At 49.5% G+C, this 17,879-nt stretch overlaps 1 protein-coding gene across 1 annotated transcript; it reads right to left on the reverse strand.

The window, feature by feature from the left end:
- Nucleotides 1–1,346: 1,346 nt before the first annotated feature.
- LOC135974836 (butyrophilin subfamily 2 member A2-like) lies at nucleotides 1,347–2,684 on the reverse strand. The gene is made up of 2 exons (XM_065563867.1): nucleotides 2,597–2,684; nucleotides 1,347–2,343 (listed from the first exon to the last, which is right to left on the reverse strand). The coding sequence occupies exons 1-2, from the start codon at nucleotides 2,682–2,684 to the stop codon at nucleotides 1,577–1,579; spliced, it is 855 nt and encodes a 284-aa protein (XP_065419939.1). The 3' UTR covers nucleotides 1,347–1,576.
- Between the last annotated feature and the right edge of the window lie 15,195 nt (nucleotides 2,685–17,879).

Raw genomic sequence — 17,879 nt, forward strand, 5'->3', positions numbered from 1 at the left:
GGAAAAGGGACGATTCCTGGGTTGAGCTTCTGGATTACACAGGATATCGAGCTGTTTATTCTGACAAGAGAGCTCACAGCACCGGGTATTTAAAGGCTAAATCCCTTTGGAATATCTGGCCCACAGATCAGTGTCCGATCCCTCCCTTGCCTCTGTGTCAGGAACCGCAGATCTCAAGTGCTGGCCCACAGGGCACTTAGGAGCTCTTCAGTCTTAATCCGCCACCCAGTGTCCTGCTCACGCTGCTAGAATAGCCCCTGAAGGGGAGCAGAGGACTCCAGTCCTGGGCTCTGATTGGTGGAACATTGGGGGGCCCGATGGGTCCCCAGCCTCTGTGTCCCCCAAGCCAAGGGGCAGGACGTTGTCTGTGCAGTTGGGTCCTCCCTGCTCAACTCTGCTTCCCCTGCAATACCTGCTCCTGATCTCCTGGGAACCTCTCCCCACCTGACGCCTGGTTTGCCCTCTGGTCTGTCCCCCCCACCTCTGCCTCTTCAGCCAGGCCACCCCCCTGCTCTCCCCCCCCCCCCCAGCCCCTTCAGCCAGGCCACCCCCCCTGCTCTCCCCTCCCCCCCCAGCGCCTTCAGCCAGGCCTCCCCCCCTGCTCTCCCCTCCCCCCCAGCCCCTTCAGCCAGGCCTCCCCTCCCCTCTCCTCTCCCCCCCCCCCCCCCCAGTTGAGGGGTCTCTCCCTGGCCCTCAGCTGGGTCCCTCCCACAGGGGGGCTCCCTCCTTTCTTGGTGGGACTCACCCCCCTCCACACAGAGTTGGCCTCCTAGGAGCATAGAGACCCAGCCTAGAGCACCTCTGTCATAGAGTCCCTGAGCGATGCTCTGGAACTGCTCCCTACAAAGCCAGTCAGGACTCTGGTGAAGTCTCCTCTCTCTGACCAGACTGTCTCCGGGGCAAGAAGCTCACACGGCTTCACCTTCCTGGGTCTGACCTTGGAGCATTCAGCATCCTCTGCCCCTCCGGGTGCTTCCCACAGTGAGTCCGCCCAGGCGGGGTCCTGGGGCAGCCAGAGGGTCCTGCACCCCCACTTCACAGTCAGACGTGACTCTCAGCCAGCCAGTAACACAGAGGTTTATTAGATGACAGGAACACGGTCTAAAACAGAGCTTGTAGGTACAGGAAACAGGACCCCTCAGCCGGGTCCATTTTGGGGGCAGTGAGCTAGACAACCATGTCTGCACCTCACTCCACATCCTCAGCCAGCCCCAAACTGACTCACTCTCCTCTGGGCTTTGTCCCTTTCCTGGCCAGGAGGTCACCTGATTCCTTTCGCATCCCCTTGCAGGGGAGAAGGAGATAGTGTTGGCCATTTATGTACACTGGCCCTTTGCTCAGCAACAATTTCACCCCCTTATCCCACCACCTAGTGACTTAAGAAATGCATAGGGGAAACTGAGGCACCCCTACAGTATTCAGAGGAAACATTAAGAACAGTCCCACTTCATCACAGCCTCACACAGACCTCCACAGCCATAGAGCTATGGGTAGAGCATCACCCCCTTTCAGCCCTGTCTCTGCGGGGGGGAGACTGGCTGAGTCCTCCAGGTCATAGAGATCAGGAAGGTGGGGGCTAGAGGAGCCGCACACTAGCCCGACCCTGCCAGTGATTGACAATAGTGCTAAGCCGGAAGAATGGGCGGATTCTGTCTCCGGCAAAAGAGGCCGGTGGGAAAGTGACGATCAGGTCCCCGCTACCAGCATCGAAAAGCTGCACCCGGCCCCCTTCATAGTCCAGATAAACCCGGATCCTGCGGGGTGCCTGGCTTGGGGACAAGGGAATGACCTGCATAGGGGACGTGGGAGCCTGGTACTGATCCTCCCAGACCTGCACAGCCCAGATCCCCTGCTCAGGTTTAGGGCAGATCTGTCCCTTCCTGCTCACAGACTCTCTGGTCACCCCAACAAAACAGAACCCCTTCCCCTCCACCTTCACCTCCATCTCCCAGTAATGGCTTCCTGAGGTGAATCCCTCACAGCCCAGCACACAGCACATAGTGTCAAATCTCTCAGGGTTGTTGGGCAGAGCCTGCCATACGCCTCCATATCTCACACGTTTCAGATCCTCAGACACAATGAGTTCGGGATGGGCTGTGTTCAGATCCAGAGTCACGTTCGCTGCAGAGAGAGAATCAGAGCGTGAGGGGCAGAGCTCAGCCCTGGGGCAGGGTCTGATCGTGTCAGTGACAGAACCTGCCCCAGCTGGGGAGTGAACCAGGCAACCTCCTGCCTCCAGGATTTCCCCAGCTGTGCCTGGGGAGCAGCGCTGAGATCTCAGCCATGGGCAGGGGGGATTCACACCCCGACAGAGCCAGTTCAGGGACAGAGTGAAAGGATCAGCTCAGCTGAGCCAGGCCCCCAGACCCAGAGTCTCAGTGATTCCATCCTTGTGCTTGGGGGAAAGACAAGGGGGGTTAGAGGGAGGTGGGTTTAAGCCTCCTGTGTCCTTCCTTTAGTCTCCCTGGCCCCTCGTTACAGGGGCCTCAGGGCTGCAAAGCAGAGAACAGCCAGAGTGCGATGCCTCCTGTCTATGGCCCCAGCAGAGCCGTCCCTTGGGGAGGGCGAATCTGGGCAACTGCTCCAGGCCCCACACTTTGGGGGGTCCCACGGGCCGGTGCGATTGGCCAGCGCAGTCGGTCCCAGAAGAGACAAATCCGTCGTTTCCGCCCCGGCCCCCGCATCCCGCTAGGGACGGCCTGAGAGCTAGCATGGCCCCCAACCCACTCCTACAATAATGGCTGCGGGCAGAGTTGCTGTGGAGCCCCTCTGCCAACTTCACACAGACGGGGGGGAGGGGGTGGGAGGGCTCCCTTGCACTGGAGCTATTTTCTGGGGTCTGTTTCCAGGCATGTTAAGGCCCCTTTGCTCTGACGGAGCAGCACAAAAGGGCCTGACAATCAGGCCCTGGAATCTTTCCCCACCTGCACCCACCTCTCCCCACAGATGTGATTAGAGACCCTGGCATCATAGGAGGCTCCCAGCAGATTACAGGGAATCCAACGTCCCCCTGTCCCATGATGCGACTCTGCACAGCCCGTCTCCTTGCAGAGCCCCCCCCCCAACGATCAGCCAGCTGAGCACTAGAAAACCTGCTTTTACAGAGACCCCCCTGGCCCCCCAGGACTGTGTGTAGCTGCGGGGGGGTGAGGACACCGCACACTTACTGAACGGCTGCTCGGCTTGTGCTGGGCTATCGGGGACTTTCCAAACTCCTCACTGCTGGCCCCAGGGCTATGCAATGGGTAATACAGTATTGCCGACTTCAAGGGATCAAATCTCATGAGATTGGCCCAACAATCATGACATGTTTAAAAGGATTCTATTGTGGTTTCTTGGTCAGTCTCTGGATGTTTGAACTCCCCTGGCCCCTCCCCAGGGTGTGCGCATGTGACAATCAGTGTTGCCCACTCGCCCACATGTCCTGGAGAAGGGGATTTTGGCTCCTGCTGCAGGAGCTCTCACCCCCCATCTGCCCGTCTCCTGCCCAGCAATTAATCCTGTCCCCCAGACCCCCATCAGTTCTGTCCCCATCCAACCCCCCTCAATTCAGTCCCCCAGCCCCCGTTATCACCACCCCATCAGTTCAGCATCCCTACCCCACTGCCCTCAGTTCACCCTGCCAGCACTCACCCTATCTGCTCAAAGAAGAAGAACAGGAGTACTTGTGGCACCTTAGAGACTAACAAATTTATTAGAGCATAAGCTTTCGTGGACTACAGCCCACTTCTTCGGATGCATAGTGGGCTGTAGTCCACGAAAGCTTATGCTCTAATAAATTTGTTAGTCTCTAAGGTGCCACAAGTACTCCTGTTCTTCTTTTTGCGGATACAGACTAACACGACTGTTACTCTGAAACCTATCTGCTCAGAACCCACCAGCAATACAGCCCCCCCCCCCCAGCCCGTCAGCCCCCCGCTCACTTCAGGCTCCCTGCAGCTCCCAGGCCATAATAAAGCCCTCCCAGCCTCACCTCTGCCCCTCCTGGGGTTCTTCACCCTCCCTAGGCCTGGGGACTACAGTGGGGGCCCCTCTCCCACTTCCCAGGCTGGCCGGGGAGCAGCCGCACTGGGGTAGTGACAGCGGGAGCCCCAGCTGCGCCCAGGGCAGCTGACAGGATTTCTAAGTAAAATAAGCCACATTTTTAGAACTCTCAAATGTCGGGATTTTTTTTCAGCCACGGCTCTATGGTGAGATCATGAGTGAGGCTTAATTTTACACTGAAACTGCATCTCTCATGATTCATTCTTGAGAGTCGGCATGTCTGCTAATAGGTGATGTCTACCAAACCCCTTTTGACATTTTTAATATTTTTTCTTTTGACTTATAAAGTAGAGAGATAAAACAGAAATGTCTATTTTTGTATGTTGAATTTTCCAATTCTTCATTGTACCACTTGTGCATTTGCTAATAATAATAATATGGCCAGGGGATGTGATGTATGTGCATAAAGAGTTCTGAAAATGAGGTGAGATGTTCCTCTCTGATTTTCCAAAAGGCTCATTTTTAAACTCTTAGATCTCTACGGAGATACACTGCTCGCCCCCTCTCCCGCACCCCAACCCATCTGCTTAACCCAACCACTAGTTACAAATTCTAAATTCTAATAGAGAAAAGAATAGATTTTTCTGTTATTAGGAAAATCTGGGCAGCCACCAGTAATATGTTGCTCAGCTCCTGTCAAATGCAAAATTGAAACAAAACCTGAACTATGGGGCTGCCAATGAGCCACCATAATTCATAAGAAAGTTTTCACTCCCCCTTTGATCCGAGAAATTTACCTTTGTCCAACCGCTGGCTTGATGACAATGAGTCTAGAGGAAGAACTGGGTGAAAAAGATGAAATGTCATGTTGTCATGTTTAAGAATATATTCACATTGTTAATGTTCTAACACAAAAGCAAAATGAAAAGGAAACAAACTTTATGAAGTTCTAGTTAAGGAGGTTAAGTGCAATTCAGACCAGCACAAACCATTACACACCTCACTAAAAAATAACCACAAACATTAAAAACTAAGGACATGACCTAAGGTTACATGACAGACCCAGAGATGTCTTACCAGCAATTCAACACCTGTGCTTGGCCCATGACACTCAACTTGGGCTCGCAGGGCTGGGGCAATGGGGCTGTTTAATTGCGGGGTAGATGCTCGGGCTGGGGCAGAGGCCTGGGCTCTGGGACCCTGTGACGGGAGAGGGTCGCAGACCCCAGGCTCCAGCCCGAGCCCGAATGTCGTGAGCTGGAGTCAGAGGACACGGGCCAGCCACGGGTGTTTAATTTCTGTGTAGAGAAACCCTCTGAAACCAACACATCATTCACAGACAGACCCACACACAGACACTTTTTCACTGATTAGCATTCAATCAACTTAAATCTGCCCCTGTTTTTTCAACTCATTTGCATGCCTTAAGCCAGGGGTTCTCAAACTGGGGGTCGGGACCCCTAAGGGGGTCACAACGTTACTACAAGGGGGGTCACAAGCTGTCAGCCTCCACCCCAAACCCCGCTTTGTCTTCAGCATTTATAATGGTGTTAAATATATTTAAATGTGTTTTTAATTTATGGGGGGGTCGCATTCAGAGGCTTGCTATGTGAAAGGGGTCACCAACACAAACATTTGAGAGCCACTGCCTTAGGCTGTCCAGAAATGGCGTCCTCCATGCGGTGTAAACATGATCACACATGCACCTGTGCGTGAGGTCCTGCTGTGCGAAGGACACCATTTTGTAGATCATCGACACTGGTACTTAATAAAACTGGCTCATCCTTCCTGACAGACCTGGTGGTCTCATTATCTCCAGCTCAGTAGGATAAAAGGTGGAGAATATCTAAAGCAGGGGTGAGGAACCTATGGACCGCGGGCCAGATCCGCCTGTTGCTAAATTTCATCCGTCCCGCAGTGCCACTCCTGTCCCCTTCCCGCCAACATGCCCCGACGTGGGGGGAAAGCCCCAAGTCTCTGCGCAGAGCCATGGGAAGTAGGAGTGCAGAGGGTGTTGCAACACCCCCCAAGTTTTGAACGGGGTCCCAGCTGCCGGCTCTGTGCCATGGCTGCAAGACCCGTTCCTGAGGGGTTCCCGTCTGCTGGCCCCGCACCCGGGACTCTGCTCCAGCCCCCAGCTATGGGTCCAGCCTCAGCCCCCTTACTCCTGTCCGCATCCCGCCGCCCCCCCCCAAAGCCACGGCCAAGTCTTCGCCCCAGCTCTGGAGAGAGGGGGCACAGACAGGGGTAATGGGAGTGCCAGGTAAAAAGTTTGGGGACCACTGGCTTTCAGCACCCCTAAGAGATTCCCCCAGTTCTGTCACTTATCAGTATAATATATGTGAGAAAATTCCCCAGGTGATTGTTTATTACCTTTGAATTTCTTTATTATGGTCTCCACAGATGCATTTCTTTGAGAAAGGTCACAGGTTCTCCCTTTCAGTTCAGAAGAAAAGGCCACTGGGTTCTGAAACTTCTCCCTCTCGCATCTGAAGAACAACCCAGTGTTACTCGTTGTGGAGTTCGGTCATATTTGTGTTTTACTAACATGTGTTTTACTCTAGTGAATGGTTGTAGCTCAGCAGAGCCTGGAGGATTAAAGTCTCTCTTGCCCCAGGAATAGGTCCAATCCCAGCTTGGACACTACAAGCTTCCCCTTCATTTTGGTGAGACCGATATTAGAAAACTGCCTCCAGTTCTGGTGTCCCCATTTTAAAATGGACGTTGAAAAAGTGGAGACGGTGCAGAGAAGATCCACAAAACTGATTTGAGGACTGGTAAAAATGCCTTGCACTGAGAGAACCCTGGTGCTTGAGTGTGGGGTATAAATACCTTCATGGGGAGAATAGACTTGGTACTAAAGGGCTCCTCAGTTTCACAAACAAAGGCATAATAAGGACCAACTGCTGGAAGCTGAAGCCAGAGAAATTCCAATGGGAAATCAGACAGACATTGTTAAGAGTGTGAGTGTATTAACCATTGGAAGAAACTGCGAAAGGAAGTGGTGGATTCTCCATCTCTTGACAGGGGTGCCAGAACAGAGGGCCATGGCCCCATCACTTTTAAAAGTGGGAGTGCTCTGCCTTTGTACCTGCCTTAAAGGCAAGTGATGGGGGTGGGCAGAGAGGAATGAGCAGGGGGTGGAATTTTGGGGGAAGAGGTAGAGCAGGGGTGGGGCCACAGTTTGGGCACCGGTGGCCCCCCATCTTCTAGGGAGCTTCAGGTGTTATTGTTTGTTGATGTCTTTAAATCTAGCTTCAAGTGTTACTCTCTGTTTGATGTCAGTAAATCAAAACTGACTGGCTTTCTGGAAGGTGCTTTAGTCAATACACGTTAGGATTTAGTCAAATAGAAGTTATTGGGCTGAATACAGGAATAACTGGGTGAAATTTAAGGACCTGTGATACATAGGCACCGACTCTGGGGTGCACCAGGTTGCACCCCGGGAACCCGTCACACTGATGTAAATCTCCCTTGTTGCAAATTAAACCGATTACTTCTTGTTCTGCCCTCAGTGGACTTGAAGAACAACTGATCACCGCTCTCTGTAGAACAGCCTCAGACACATTTGAAGACTGTTATCAGGGCCTCCCTCAGTCTTCTCTTCTCTAGACTAAACACACCCATTTATTTCAACCTTTCCTCACAGCTCTTCCATTCTAAACCTCTGATCATTTTTGTTGCTCTCCTCTGAACTCTCTCCAATTTTTCCACATCTTTCTTAAAGTGTGGTGCCCAAAACTGGACACAGGATTTCAGCTGAGGCCTCACCGGGGCAAGAAGGGTGGAACAACGTCCTCCTGTGTCTTTACATATGACACTCCTGTTAATACATCTGTGGTGAGGTGTTCACCCCACATCAGCCCCCCAAAAGAGTGAGGGAAGCTGAGAAAGAGGAGATTAGTGAGACAGGCCACACATGAGGGGTTTAGGCCAGAGAAGTAACCCCTGATTGGACGATGAAGCTCAGCTGAGCAGCTGTTGCCTGGGCTAATATAAAGCCAGAAAACTGGTAACAGAAACTGTCTGCAGTGAGGAAGTCTGTGCATTCGAAAGGGAATGAGGGAAACAGGGAAAGAGTAGTATGCTAGGAGCCTGGCCCTGAAGGAAGGGAGTACTTAGAATCATAGGGCTAGAAGGGACTGCCAGGGTCATGTAGCCTAACCCCCATAAGAGAGAAGGGTGGAGAAGAAAGCCTATGGCAGGTGAGTAGGAAGTAGCCCAGGGAGCGAGCAGACCTTGCCTGCATGTGGTAGGGTCCCTGGGCTGGGACCTGGAGCAGTGGGTGGGCTCGAGTTCCCCTACCAACCACTGACGGAGCGGCATTGCCTGGACAGTGGGAGCAGTGAGATTCTACACCCAAGAAGGGGAAACCATTTAGTGACCTGGCTGCAGGGCTGAGTCACGGAGAGGAAGCTGCAGCTCCTGGAGTGAGAGATGAGGCTGCAGAGTGAAAGAGAGACAACGGGGGAGAGACGGCAAGGGGAGGGGTTGGCCCTGGAAGAGAGCTAATCCCCCGAACAGCCAGGAGGGGGCACCACCTGCGGTGAATACAGCAACCTGGGACAACATCCCACAATGACATTTGCCCTTTTTCACAACAGCATCACACTGTTGACTCATTCAGTGTGGGATCCACTTAAACCCCCAGATGTTTTTCCACGTAGTGCTGCCTAGCCAGTTATTCCCGATTTCGTAGTTGTACATTTGATTTTTCCTTCCAAAGTGCAGCTCTTTGTCTTAATTGAATGTCCCCTTAAATCAATTTTAACCTTTCCTCCCTCCGCCCTTTGTCTCTTGTGTCTATTTAGACTGTAAATTCTTTGGGGTAGGGACTGTCTCTTTCTGTGTGTCTGTGCAGCGCCCAGCATGTTGGGTCTCTAGGCACTGTCATAGTACTACTGATAATAGCACATTATAAATTCCTTGGAGCAGGAATGTCTCTTCCATGATATCTCTTGCCACCCCAAGCACATGGATAGAGCTCACTGCATAATCATAGACTCATAGAATATCAGGGTTGGAAGAGACCTCAGGAGGTCATCTAGTCCAACCCCCTGCTCAAAGCAGGACGAACCCCCAACTAAATCATCCCAGCCAGGGCTTTGTCAAGCCTAACCTTGAAAACCTCTAAGGAAGGAGATTCCCATTCCAGTGCTTCACCACCCTCATAGTGAAATAAGAAATAATTAATAAATAGCTCATTGAATAGTCATCAGATGGCCCTGACTTTCCATCCTTACCAACCTAGGTGGAGTTTGGAGTCAATGACCTAGAAATGAAAAACTGCTTCTCCATCCCCAATCTCCTGAGGTCTCCATTCCACCAGCTACACTACAAATCAGTACCCTGTCTGTAGGTAAATCACTCTTTTCTCAGGCTGCTCTATTCTGGAGTCTAGTCAAAATGACAACAGCCCCAAGATCAGATTTAATGGAGAGAGATTGGGAACCAGCCCCACACTAGGCACTCCTGGACCATGGGGAGCCAGGTCTCATGTTTAAAATTCCTTCCCTGCATTGGGAAGTGAAAGGGAGAGTGAGAAGGAGCCACGTACCTGCTCAGGTTGCCTTTGATGTCCTAGAGGAGAAAGATAAAAGGAAATTCAGTCCCATATCTCATGCTAAGGATCCCTCCTGCTCTGGAGGGGACTCACTTTGTCTTCACAGTTTGAGGTTCAAAGAGAAATGATTTGTTATTTATTAATGCAAACAAAAACATTACATGTGCTGCCTTTGCTCTTTTGGAGAAGTGCTCGGACTGCAGGATCTGGGCCCAGGAAGTTTGTACTGGGGGCACACAGGCGCTTTGTGTAATGACATCTGGATAACCAGCTGGCACATGGAATCAGAGGGCTCAGTGTTGCGATGTGTTGAACAAGGATCTTCCGAACACTCACAGGTGTGGGGAAGATCCCCTCCTGCAGAGTCCAGCGGGTCCAGAGGGAGGGATGCCCCCATGCTGTGCTGCCCCCATGCTGTAAACTCTCTCCCCACTCGCCCACAAACATTCTGAAGGCCCGTCCTGTGGGCTTCTTGACATCCACAGGAAGCTGGGGCTGGGTGAGAACAATGGGTTTGGGGTACAGAGTAACACAGGGCCTATCACTATCCTACACGCCAGGTTCAATGCAGGAAACCTGAGGAGTGAAGAATGCTGCCCACAGCAGATACTGGTCGCAACTGAGAATTTGACCCTAGATATCAGCTAGAGACGTCCAGGATGGTATGTTTTATTTCTATTTTTGCTAGTGTAAGCAGAGTCAGGATGAGCTCTACCCTGACATCCGGTGGTGAATTGTGGTGAGTTGTGGAAAAGAACTTCAGGGGCTGATCTTGTTTGCATAGGCACACCCACCCTGCCTAGCATGAGCCCACGGCAGCCCAAATGGTCACTTTGGCTCCTGTGGGATCCCCAGTTTCTCTGTTATTGGGGCAGGAAGAATAAAGTGTTGTTACCCTGATTATGTGAATCAAGGACAGTGGAACTGTATTATTACAGAGGGACTCGCCATCAACTAAGTAGCAGTCACTAGACAAGGTACATGGGTTCCAAAAACCGAGTGAATTGAGAGAGGTAGGGGACAGATATGTGTATCTGATGGTAAGGGCCATTTTTGAGGGCCTGAAACACTAATTCCACCTCCTCCCTCCACTGTGGAATATCAAAGCTAGTTTTTATTCTATTAGGAGTCTAGTTACAGGCTGCTGAGCTGAATTCATTTTGGGCCAATGGTGCACCAGCAGTGGGGTTCCCCTACTATAAGCTGAAATTGCTGAGTGCTTGGGACGGGGGCCTGAAGCTATATTGCTGAGCAGCTGGCGGAGCAGAGCATGTTTGTGGGACGGCTGGAGCAGCTCATGGGATGGCTGGTGGAGCGGAGTGGCTGGTGGAGTGGCTCGCGGTGAAGGCTGCAGCAGAACTCCACAGAGAGGTGGGGCAGTCAGCCTCGGACCATGTAAGGTGCCCCTTAAAACTTCTGTGCCCCCCCATTTCCGCCCAGGCTGAGAGGTAAAACTCTGCAGATACATTTTTGAACTCTGGGGTGCACTGACCAGGGACAGAGACTTTTGGGTTGTTGGACTTTTGGGTGGCTTTTGGGTTGCTGGACTCAAGAGACTTTTGGGTGATTTTTGGGGTGTTGGACTTTTGGGACTTTGGGTGATTTTTTGGGTTGCTGGACTTAAGACCCTGAAGGGAAAATAACACTGCCAAACTTACTTGGGGGTGGGTCTTTTGCTCATGGTTTGTGTAATGAACCTTGTTTGTGGTGTTTCCCCAACATAATGCCGCATTGTTTCCCTTCTTTATTAAAATGATTTTGCTACACTCAGACTCTGTGCTTGTGAGAGGGGAAGTATTGCCTCTTAGAGGTGACCGGGGGGTGGTATGTAATTGTCCCAGGTCACTGTGTGGGGGCTGTTTCCTTCTGGAGGTTTTCCCAATGCTGTTCAAAGAAGGTGCTTGCTTCTAACCCCTGAGGCCGTCAATATGTCTGCTTTTCTTAAGTGAGCCCATTTGACATGTTTTATTGTCCTTGGGTCTGGCTCCCAGCCCCTCTCCAAGGGTTGCTGCTCTCTGGAGGTGCTGCCTCCCGCCTTCCTCATCCACACCTCAGTCATTCAACCGGGCAATTGTTTGGGGGGGGGGGGAGAGCTTATTCTACTCTTAGGAAAGAGACATTTTTCTTCTATCTTATTCTATCCTTAGGGGCTATAACATTATACCAAGGGCAATGCAAAGTTTCTACATAAGGATATGAAACAAAGTTTCCATATACCAAGGCTCATCAGTACAAGGTTTCTATATGAGGCTTTGATACAAAGTTTCACGAAAACAGAGGTTGCATGGCACATAAGTAGGCTCAGAATAGGCCACTAACTTCCTAGGTCCCTATCATTGTTGCCAATCACTGAGCTGGGAGTGTGTGTTGCTTAAATGCAATACATTATTCTACTTTAATCATGCCACTCTATCATCGATTGCCTCTCGACAATTGTCCAGTCGGTGTGTGTCTCACCCTTAACTCTAATCTGATTTGCACAAAGCTTTGCAGAAGATTTAAAAAAACTTAATATTCACAGGTGCACAAAGACAATAAAATAGAATGTTTGGTGTTTTTTTCTCCAGTATGTGTAGTTTAGTTTCTATGAATAAATTGGGACACTTTCACTGCAAGAAGCACTGGACATTTTAAGAAATCCTATAAAAGACAAAAAATCGACTCTCCCAGCTTCTAAGCCAAAAAAATGGACAGCGGCTTGCATACAGTTATGAAGGGCAAAAGGACAAAAAAGATGAGTGGAGGTGTGATCAGTACAAATGGATCCACAGAGGAAGACATCTTTCCCCAATGGGGGAAGTTTCTGGTAAGGAAGAGATATTTTTGAAGACTGACCGATACAGAGATATTTCCGAAGACCGATCGATACAGATATGAAGTTCTTGACTGAAATGTGGACAAAGTGATTGTTCATTATTTTGGTCAAGACGAAACACCTGACCCATGTGTGCCCTATAGGAATAGGAGAAAATATCCCTTGAGATCTCATGATCGTACAATGCCATCTGTACTGTCAAAAGTTGTGGAGCCGAAACATTTAGGCCTATCTAAAAATTACCAGTGAAAAATAACAGACTCTAATGTCTCACCTGCCCATACAGAAAAGCAGAATCAGTCTCAATGCTTAGTGATGTGTATGACCTTCACTGTCCCCTGGAAGGGTTTGTGTGTCAGTACTGCCTGGTCCCTGAAATCTCTGCAAGTTGGGATCTTCCAGAAGTAATTGGTATTTTTTTAAGAGGTGACAATATTGAAGCCAACTACACTTGTTCATATGCTACATTTCAGCCAGGAGACTTTTCCTCTCCCCCTTCATGTGCCTTTTTTCAGGAAAATCCAGCAGTTCCTGTGGCTGCGCTGATTCATGACAAGTGCACAACACCTGCACACAAGATGTTTTTTTCATTTCTGGCAGAATGTGTGTCCCAGGTCAGCAGCAGTTCCACTGTAATAGCACTGGGCTATAGGTTATACATTTCACCCCTGGGCAATTCAGAACTGACTTTTCTGGGTCCTTATTGGGATTAAAAATGGTTTTGGGCCGGAACAGGTTAATAACAGTGTGTTATAAGTCTGTTCTCATTGCTAAAGTATTGTTCATAAGGGGGGTCTAACCATATCCACTGTTTTTTGCCTTTTAAAAAAAAATAAAATGCCCTTTCTGGCCATTCTAACTTTTACACCGTCCTGTGATTTCTTACCTTGTAATCCTTAGCAGCCTCCTTTATGGGAACCGCAGGGTGTTCTTTGTGATCTCCGGATAGATGGCAAACCTCACGGTTGGGTGTTTGTTCCACTTGACAGAAGACATCTAACGCCCTCTGGTGTTCTTCACGCACTGTCCCAACTTCTGGTTCTTTTGCTGGCTCCAGTGTAAGTTTTCTGGAAGCTTCTACAATATTCCTCAGCTTTCTGTTTGGTTTGAAGTTTCTCTGGGAGAAGGTTTCTTTGCACTCAGGACAGGGGAAGTTTGTACTCAATGCCTCCCAGCACTGAGTGATGCAGGCCTGGCAGAAATGGTGCCCACAATCTACAGACACTGGATCTTTAAAATAATCTTGACACACCGCACAAGTCAGTTCAGCTAGGAACAGTTGTGCTGGATTCGCAGCAGCCATGGCTGGTTCTGCAGAGAAGAGGGGAATTTACTTTCCTTTTATTGTTCACAGCAAACAGGCGTTTCCTAGGTATACATTGCCATATGTTACTCTTGGAAGGCTGGTAATTCCTTTTGGTCTGAGTTAGCCCCTGGAGGATGCACCATGACAGACTGTGGAGTGGCAGTTGGTCCCTGCAATGGCCACTCTGCAGAACAGCTGATTGAAAAACAGCACCTGCCACATCCACCCCCAGCTCTATACAGCGTTTCTTCACGCCATCGCTGGGTCACTGTGTTGTGGGACTCCAGAGGGACCTACAGCCTAGCTCATGGCACAGTTCCCTGCAGCAGGTGGTTCTGGGAAAATTTACGAAGTGTTGTGGGCTGCCAGTGGTATTCCAGCCTTTGGAAGGGGGATCCTAGAGTCATGCCCCTCCAACCCAATGACTGGGGAACTGACCATCTTTTTTTCTGCTCAGTCGTTGCCCTTGACTCCTGTCAGTCTGGTTGTTAATGAAGGGGACGCTTGTGTTCATTTTAAAGAAAATGTGATTTACAAGGTACTTGTGCATAAAGAAGCAGGCTGTGACTCACCACCCTAGGAACATTCTAGAGAAGGCCACGGGGAGGGGAGTGGGCGCAACATGTGGAGTGGAGAAGTATAAGCATGTGATGAACAAATCCATCTATGGAAAGGTTAAATATGATTGGTTAGAGGTTTGTGTTATGTAACTTGTTATGTAAGTGCCATGTGCTATAAAATAACAATGGGAGGGGCTCCTTGCTGGAGGGATTCTGGCTTATTTTGGTACCAGGGGCTCTCCCTTTGTGGACATTGAATAAAGTCTTGTTGAATTGATTTAAAGTGAATTGAATTGAATTGAATCAAATTGAATCGAAGACCCTTGATTCTGACCAGCATCTCACTCATTGGGAACCACAAAATCCCAACATTAGCCAGTGTTTAGTACACAGACTACATTGCTAAAGGACCTTCTCCAGATCAGGGGTGAAGATCAAGTCAATCACGCTGACTCTTTTACATCTGTCAGACGTCTGATATACTGACTATGGTGAATTGTAACTCATAGCACTACACTCGAGTGGCTTTGTCCTTTTCTTTCTAGGAGGATCCCATAGATAGTGCTTGGCAATGTTCTGTCTGCCCTGAGAACTTTTTCATACAGGCTGCCACAAGGTTCTACTCTTAAGTTAAGGAGAGACGTCTCTGAGCTGCTCTTCCAACTGTTAAAACAACACAAGCCATTCAAGTTTGCACTTTGTGTTGGGAGGTTTCATTTTGACGCTAGAGCTAATATGATAAGTAAACATTATCGTGCGTGGCAAGAGTTTATGGGCATTATAATTTCATCTAACCTTATCCCTGCCAATCTGAAGGCTAAAGTCCATCCCATCCCTATTCTCGGAGAAGGGTGACTCTATAATTTATGGAAATGACAAAAGAGCATTAGGAAATCCTGTGTTCTGATTGGCCATTAGACATCATGTTGTGACATAGATTGGAACCCCACACAGTGTCTTTGGTGCCCACTGTATTACATTTATGAAAGGTTTATGTATGATTGTGTCTTCCTCCATGGGGGAGGGTCCCACAAGTCCTCCAGGAACTCGAAAAGGTGTGTGGGTGGGAGAGGGACTAAGGGGAGTCACTGAATATTGTAAACAGCCCCCAGAGGTGCCAACTGCTTCAGTTCTCTGCTCCTGTGATAGGACCACACGGCCTCCCCTTTCACACACACCCCACATCCTGTGCAGCCAGCAGAAAGGGGTGTCAAAGCTTTAACTGAATGAGGGAGGTAGAGCGGGTTCAACAACTCAACCTTCTTCAAAATACTCTGCGTCGGGTCCCTCACAGTGTCAAAGTTAGATTCAGGACTCACAATTTGTTAGGCCACTCTGTTTATTAGCACAGCGCTCTGCTAATACATTCAGATAATGTGAGCAACATGCAAGACCCACACAACCTTATTTTATACAGATAAAAAGTGCACGAACTTAACAAGAGGACAAAGAAAGAAGAACTAACAAATTTACCTGAGGCTAGACATACATATTCATTTTTCTTACTAACTTTTACAGATCTCTGGCTAATGTTCCACCATTAGCTTAAGTGGACTCACTGTTTATGCCTTAATGTTCCTTTTCCTGACACCTATATTTCAACATTCATTATTTCTGCTTAAAGGTAGATACAGCATTTCTTTAATCCATTCTATTTTACAATATAATTCATTCTACTTTTACAATGGCAATCCATGTTTTAACACAAGCACAGTAGCCTGGGGCAGGCATGGATTGGCAGAGGAGGCATCTTCCGAGTGCGGGGCTGAGGTGGCCCCCTCACCATGGGGCCCTGCCCCCTGCTCCTCCTCTCCCTCCGATACCCCACCCTCTAGCCAGGCCTGAAGCGGGCCACAATAAGACACAAGGAGGCCATTTCAGATTTTGGTTCGGGGGGTAACTTTAACTGTGATTCCAGGAGCTACTTAGGCACCAGAAAAGGATAGAGGTTTTTTTGCAGATTATTACTTAGAAATTAGCTGACAGGAAACTGTATCTAATTCCTATTAGGGCTGTCAATTGACTGCCATTAACGCCTGTGATTAACGCACAGCACAATTAACGTGTAACTTTTTTTAACGTGCGTTAATCGCAGACCCTCAGGGCGGGAGGGCAGCAGGAGCTGCTCCGAAAAACCTGTCTGGTCAGGTGCAGTAAGACAAGCCGCCACAGGTGGGGGAGGACGGAAAGAGAAGAGGCTAGAGACACTAAGGACTGGTCTACACTACGATTTTAGGTCGAATTTAGCAGTGTTACCTCAATTTAAGCCTGGACCTGTCCACATCTCAAAGCCCTTTTTTCAACTTAAAGGGCTCTTTAAATTGATTTCTTTACTCCACCTCCGACGAGGGGATTAGCGCTGAAATTGGCATTTCTGGGTCGGATTTGGGGTAGTGTGGATGCAATTCGACGGAATTAGCCTTCGGGAGCTATCCCAGAGTGCTTCATTGAGACTGCTCTGGACAACACTGTCAACTCAGATGCACTGGCCAGGAAAAGGCCCCTGAAATTTTGAATCTCATTTCCTGTTTGCCCAGCATGGAGAGCACAGGTGAACATGCAGAGCTCATCAACACAGGTAACCATGATGGAGTCCCAGGATCGCAAAAGAGCTCCAGCATGGACAGAACGGGAGGTACGGGATCTGCTCGCCACATGGGGAGACAAATCAGTGCTAGCTGAACTCCATTGCAGTAAATGAAATGCAAAAACATTAGAAAAAGTCTCAAAGGGCATGAAGGACCAAGGCCATAACAGGGATGCACAGCAGTGCTGTGTGAAAATTAAGGAGCTAAGGCAAGCCTACCACAAAACCAGAGAGGCAATCGGAAGGCCCGGGGCAGAGCCGCAGACATCCGCTTCTACACTGAGCGGCATGCCATGCTAGGAGGTGCAGCCACCACTACCCCAACCCTGTGCTTTGACTCTATCAATGGAGAATCACGCAACACCAAAGTGGGTTTTGGGGACGAGGAAGATGATGATGAAGACATTGAAGATAGCTCACAGCAAGGAAGTGGAGAAACCGGTTTCCCCAACAGCCAGGATATGTTTGTCACCCTGGACCTGGAACCAGTAACCCCCGAACTCACCCAAGACCCTAAGGGCACACAGGGGACCTCTGGTGAATGTACCTTTGTAAATATTACACATGGTTTAAAAGCAAGCGTGTTTAATGATTAATGATTAATTTGCCCTGGCAATCGTGGGCAGTACAGCTACTGGAAAAGTCTGTTAACGTGTATGGGGATGGAGCGGAAATCCTCCAGGGACATCTCCAGAAAGCTCTACTTCATGTACTCCCAAAGCCTTTGCAAAAGGTTTCTGGGGAGGGCTGCCTTATCCCGTCTGTCATGGTAGGACACTTTACCATGCCAGGCCAGTAGCACGTAGTCTGGAATCATTGCATAACAAAGTATGGCAGCGTATGATCCCGGTGTTTGCTGGCATGCAGACAACATCCATTCCTTATCGCTCTTTGTTATCCTCAGGATTCATGGTCACCTGGTTGAAATAGAGTGATTTTATTAAGGGGACATTCAGAGGTGCCCGTTCCTGCTCGGCTGAACAGAAATGTCCCCCACTGTTACCACATGTTATGAAGGTTAAAGAAGCCAAAAGACTGTGGCTTACCATGGCTGTCTGCAAGCC

The sequence above is a fragment of the Chrysemys picta genome, chromosome 12 (genome assembly GCF_011386835.1).
Source record: "Chrysemys picta bellii isolate R12L10 chromosome 12, ASM1138683v2, whole genome shotgun sequence".
NCBI classification, from domain to species: Eukaryota; Metazoa; Chordata; order Testudines; family Emydidae; genus Chrysemys; species Chrysemys picta.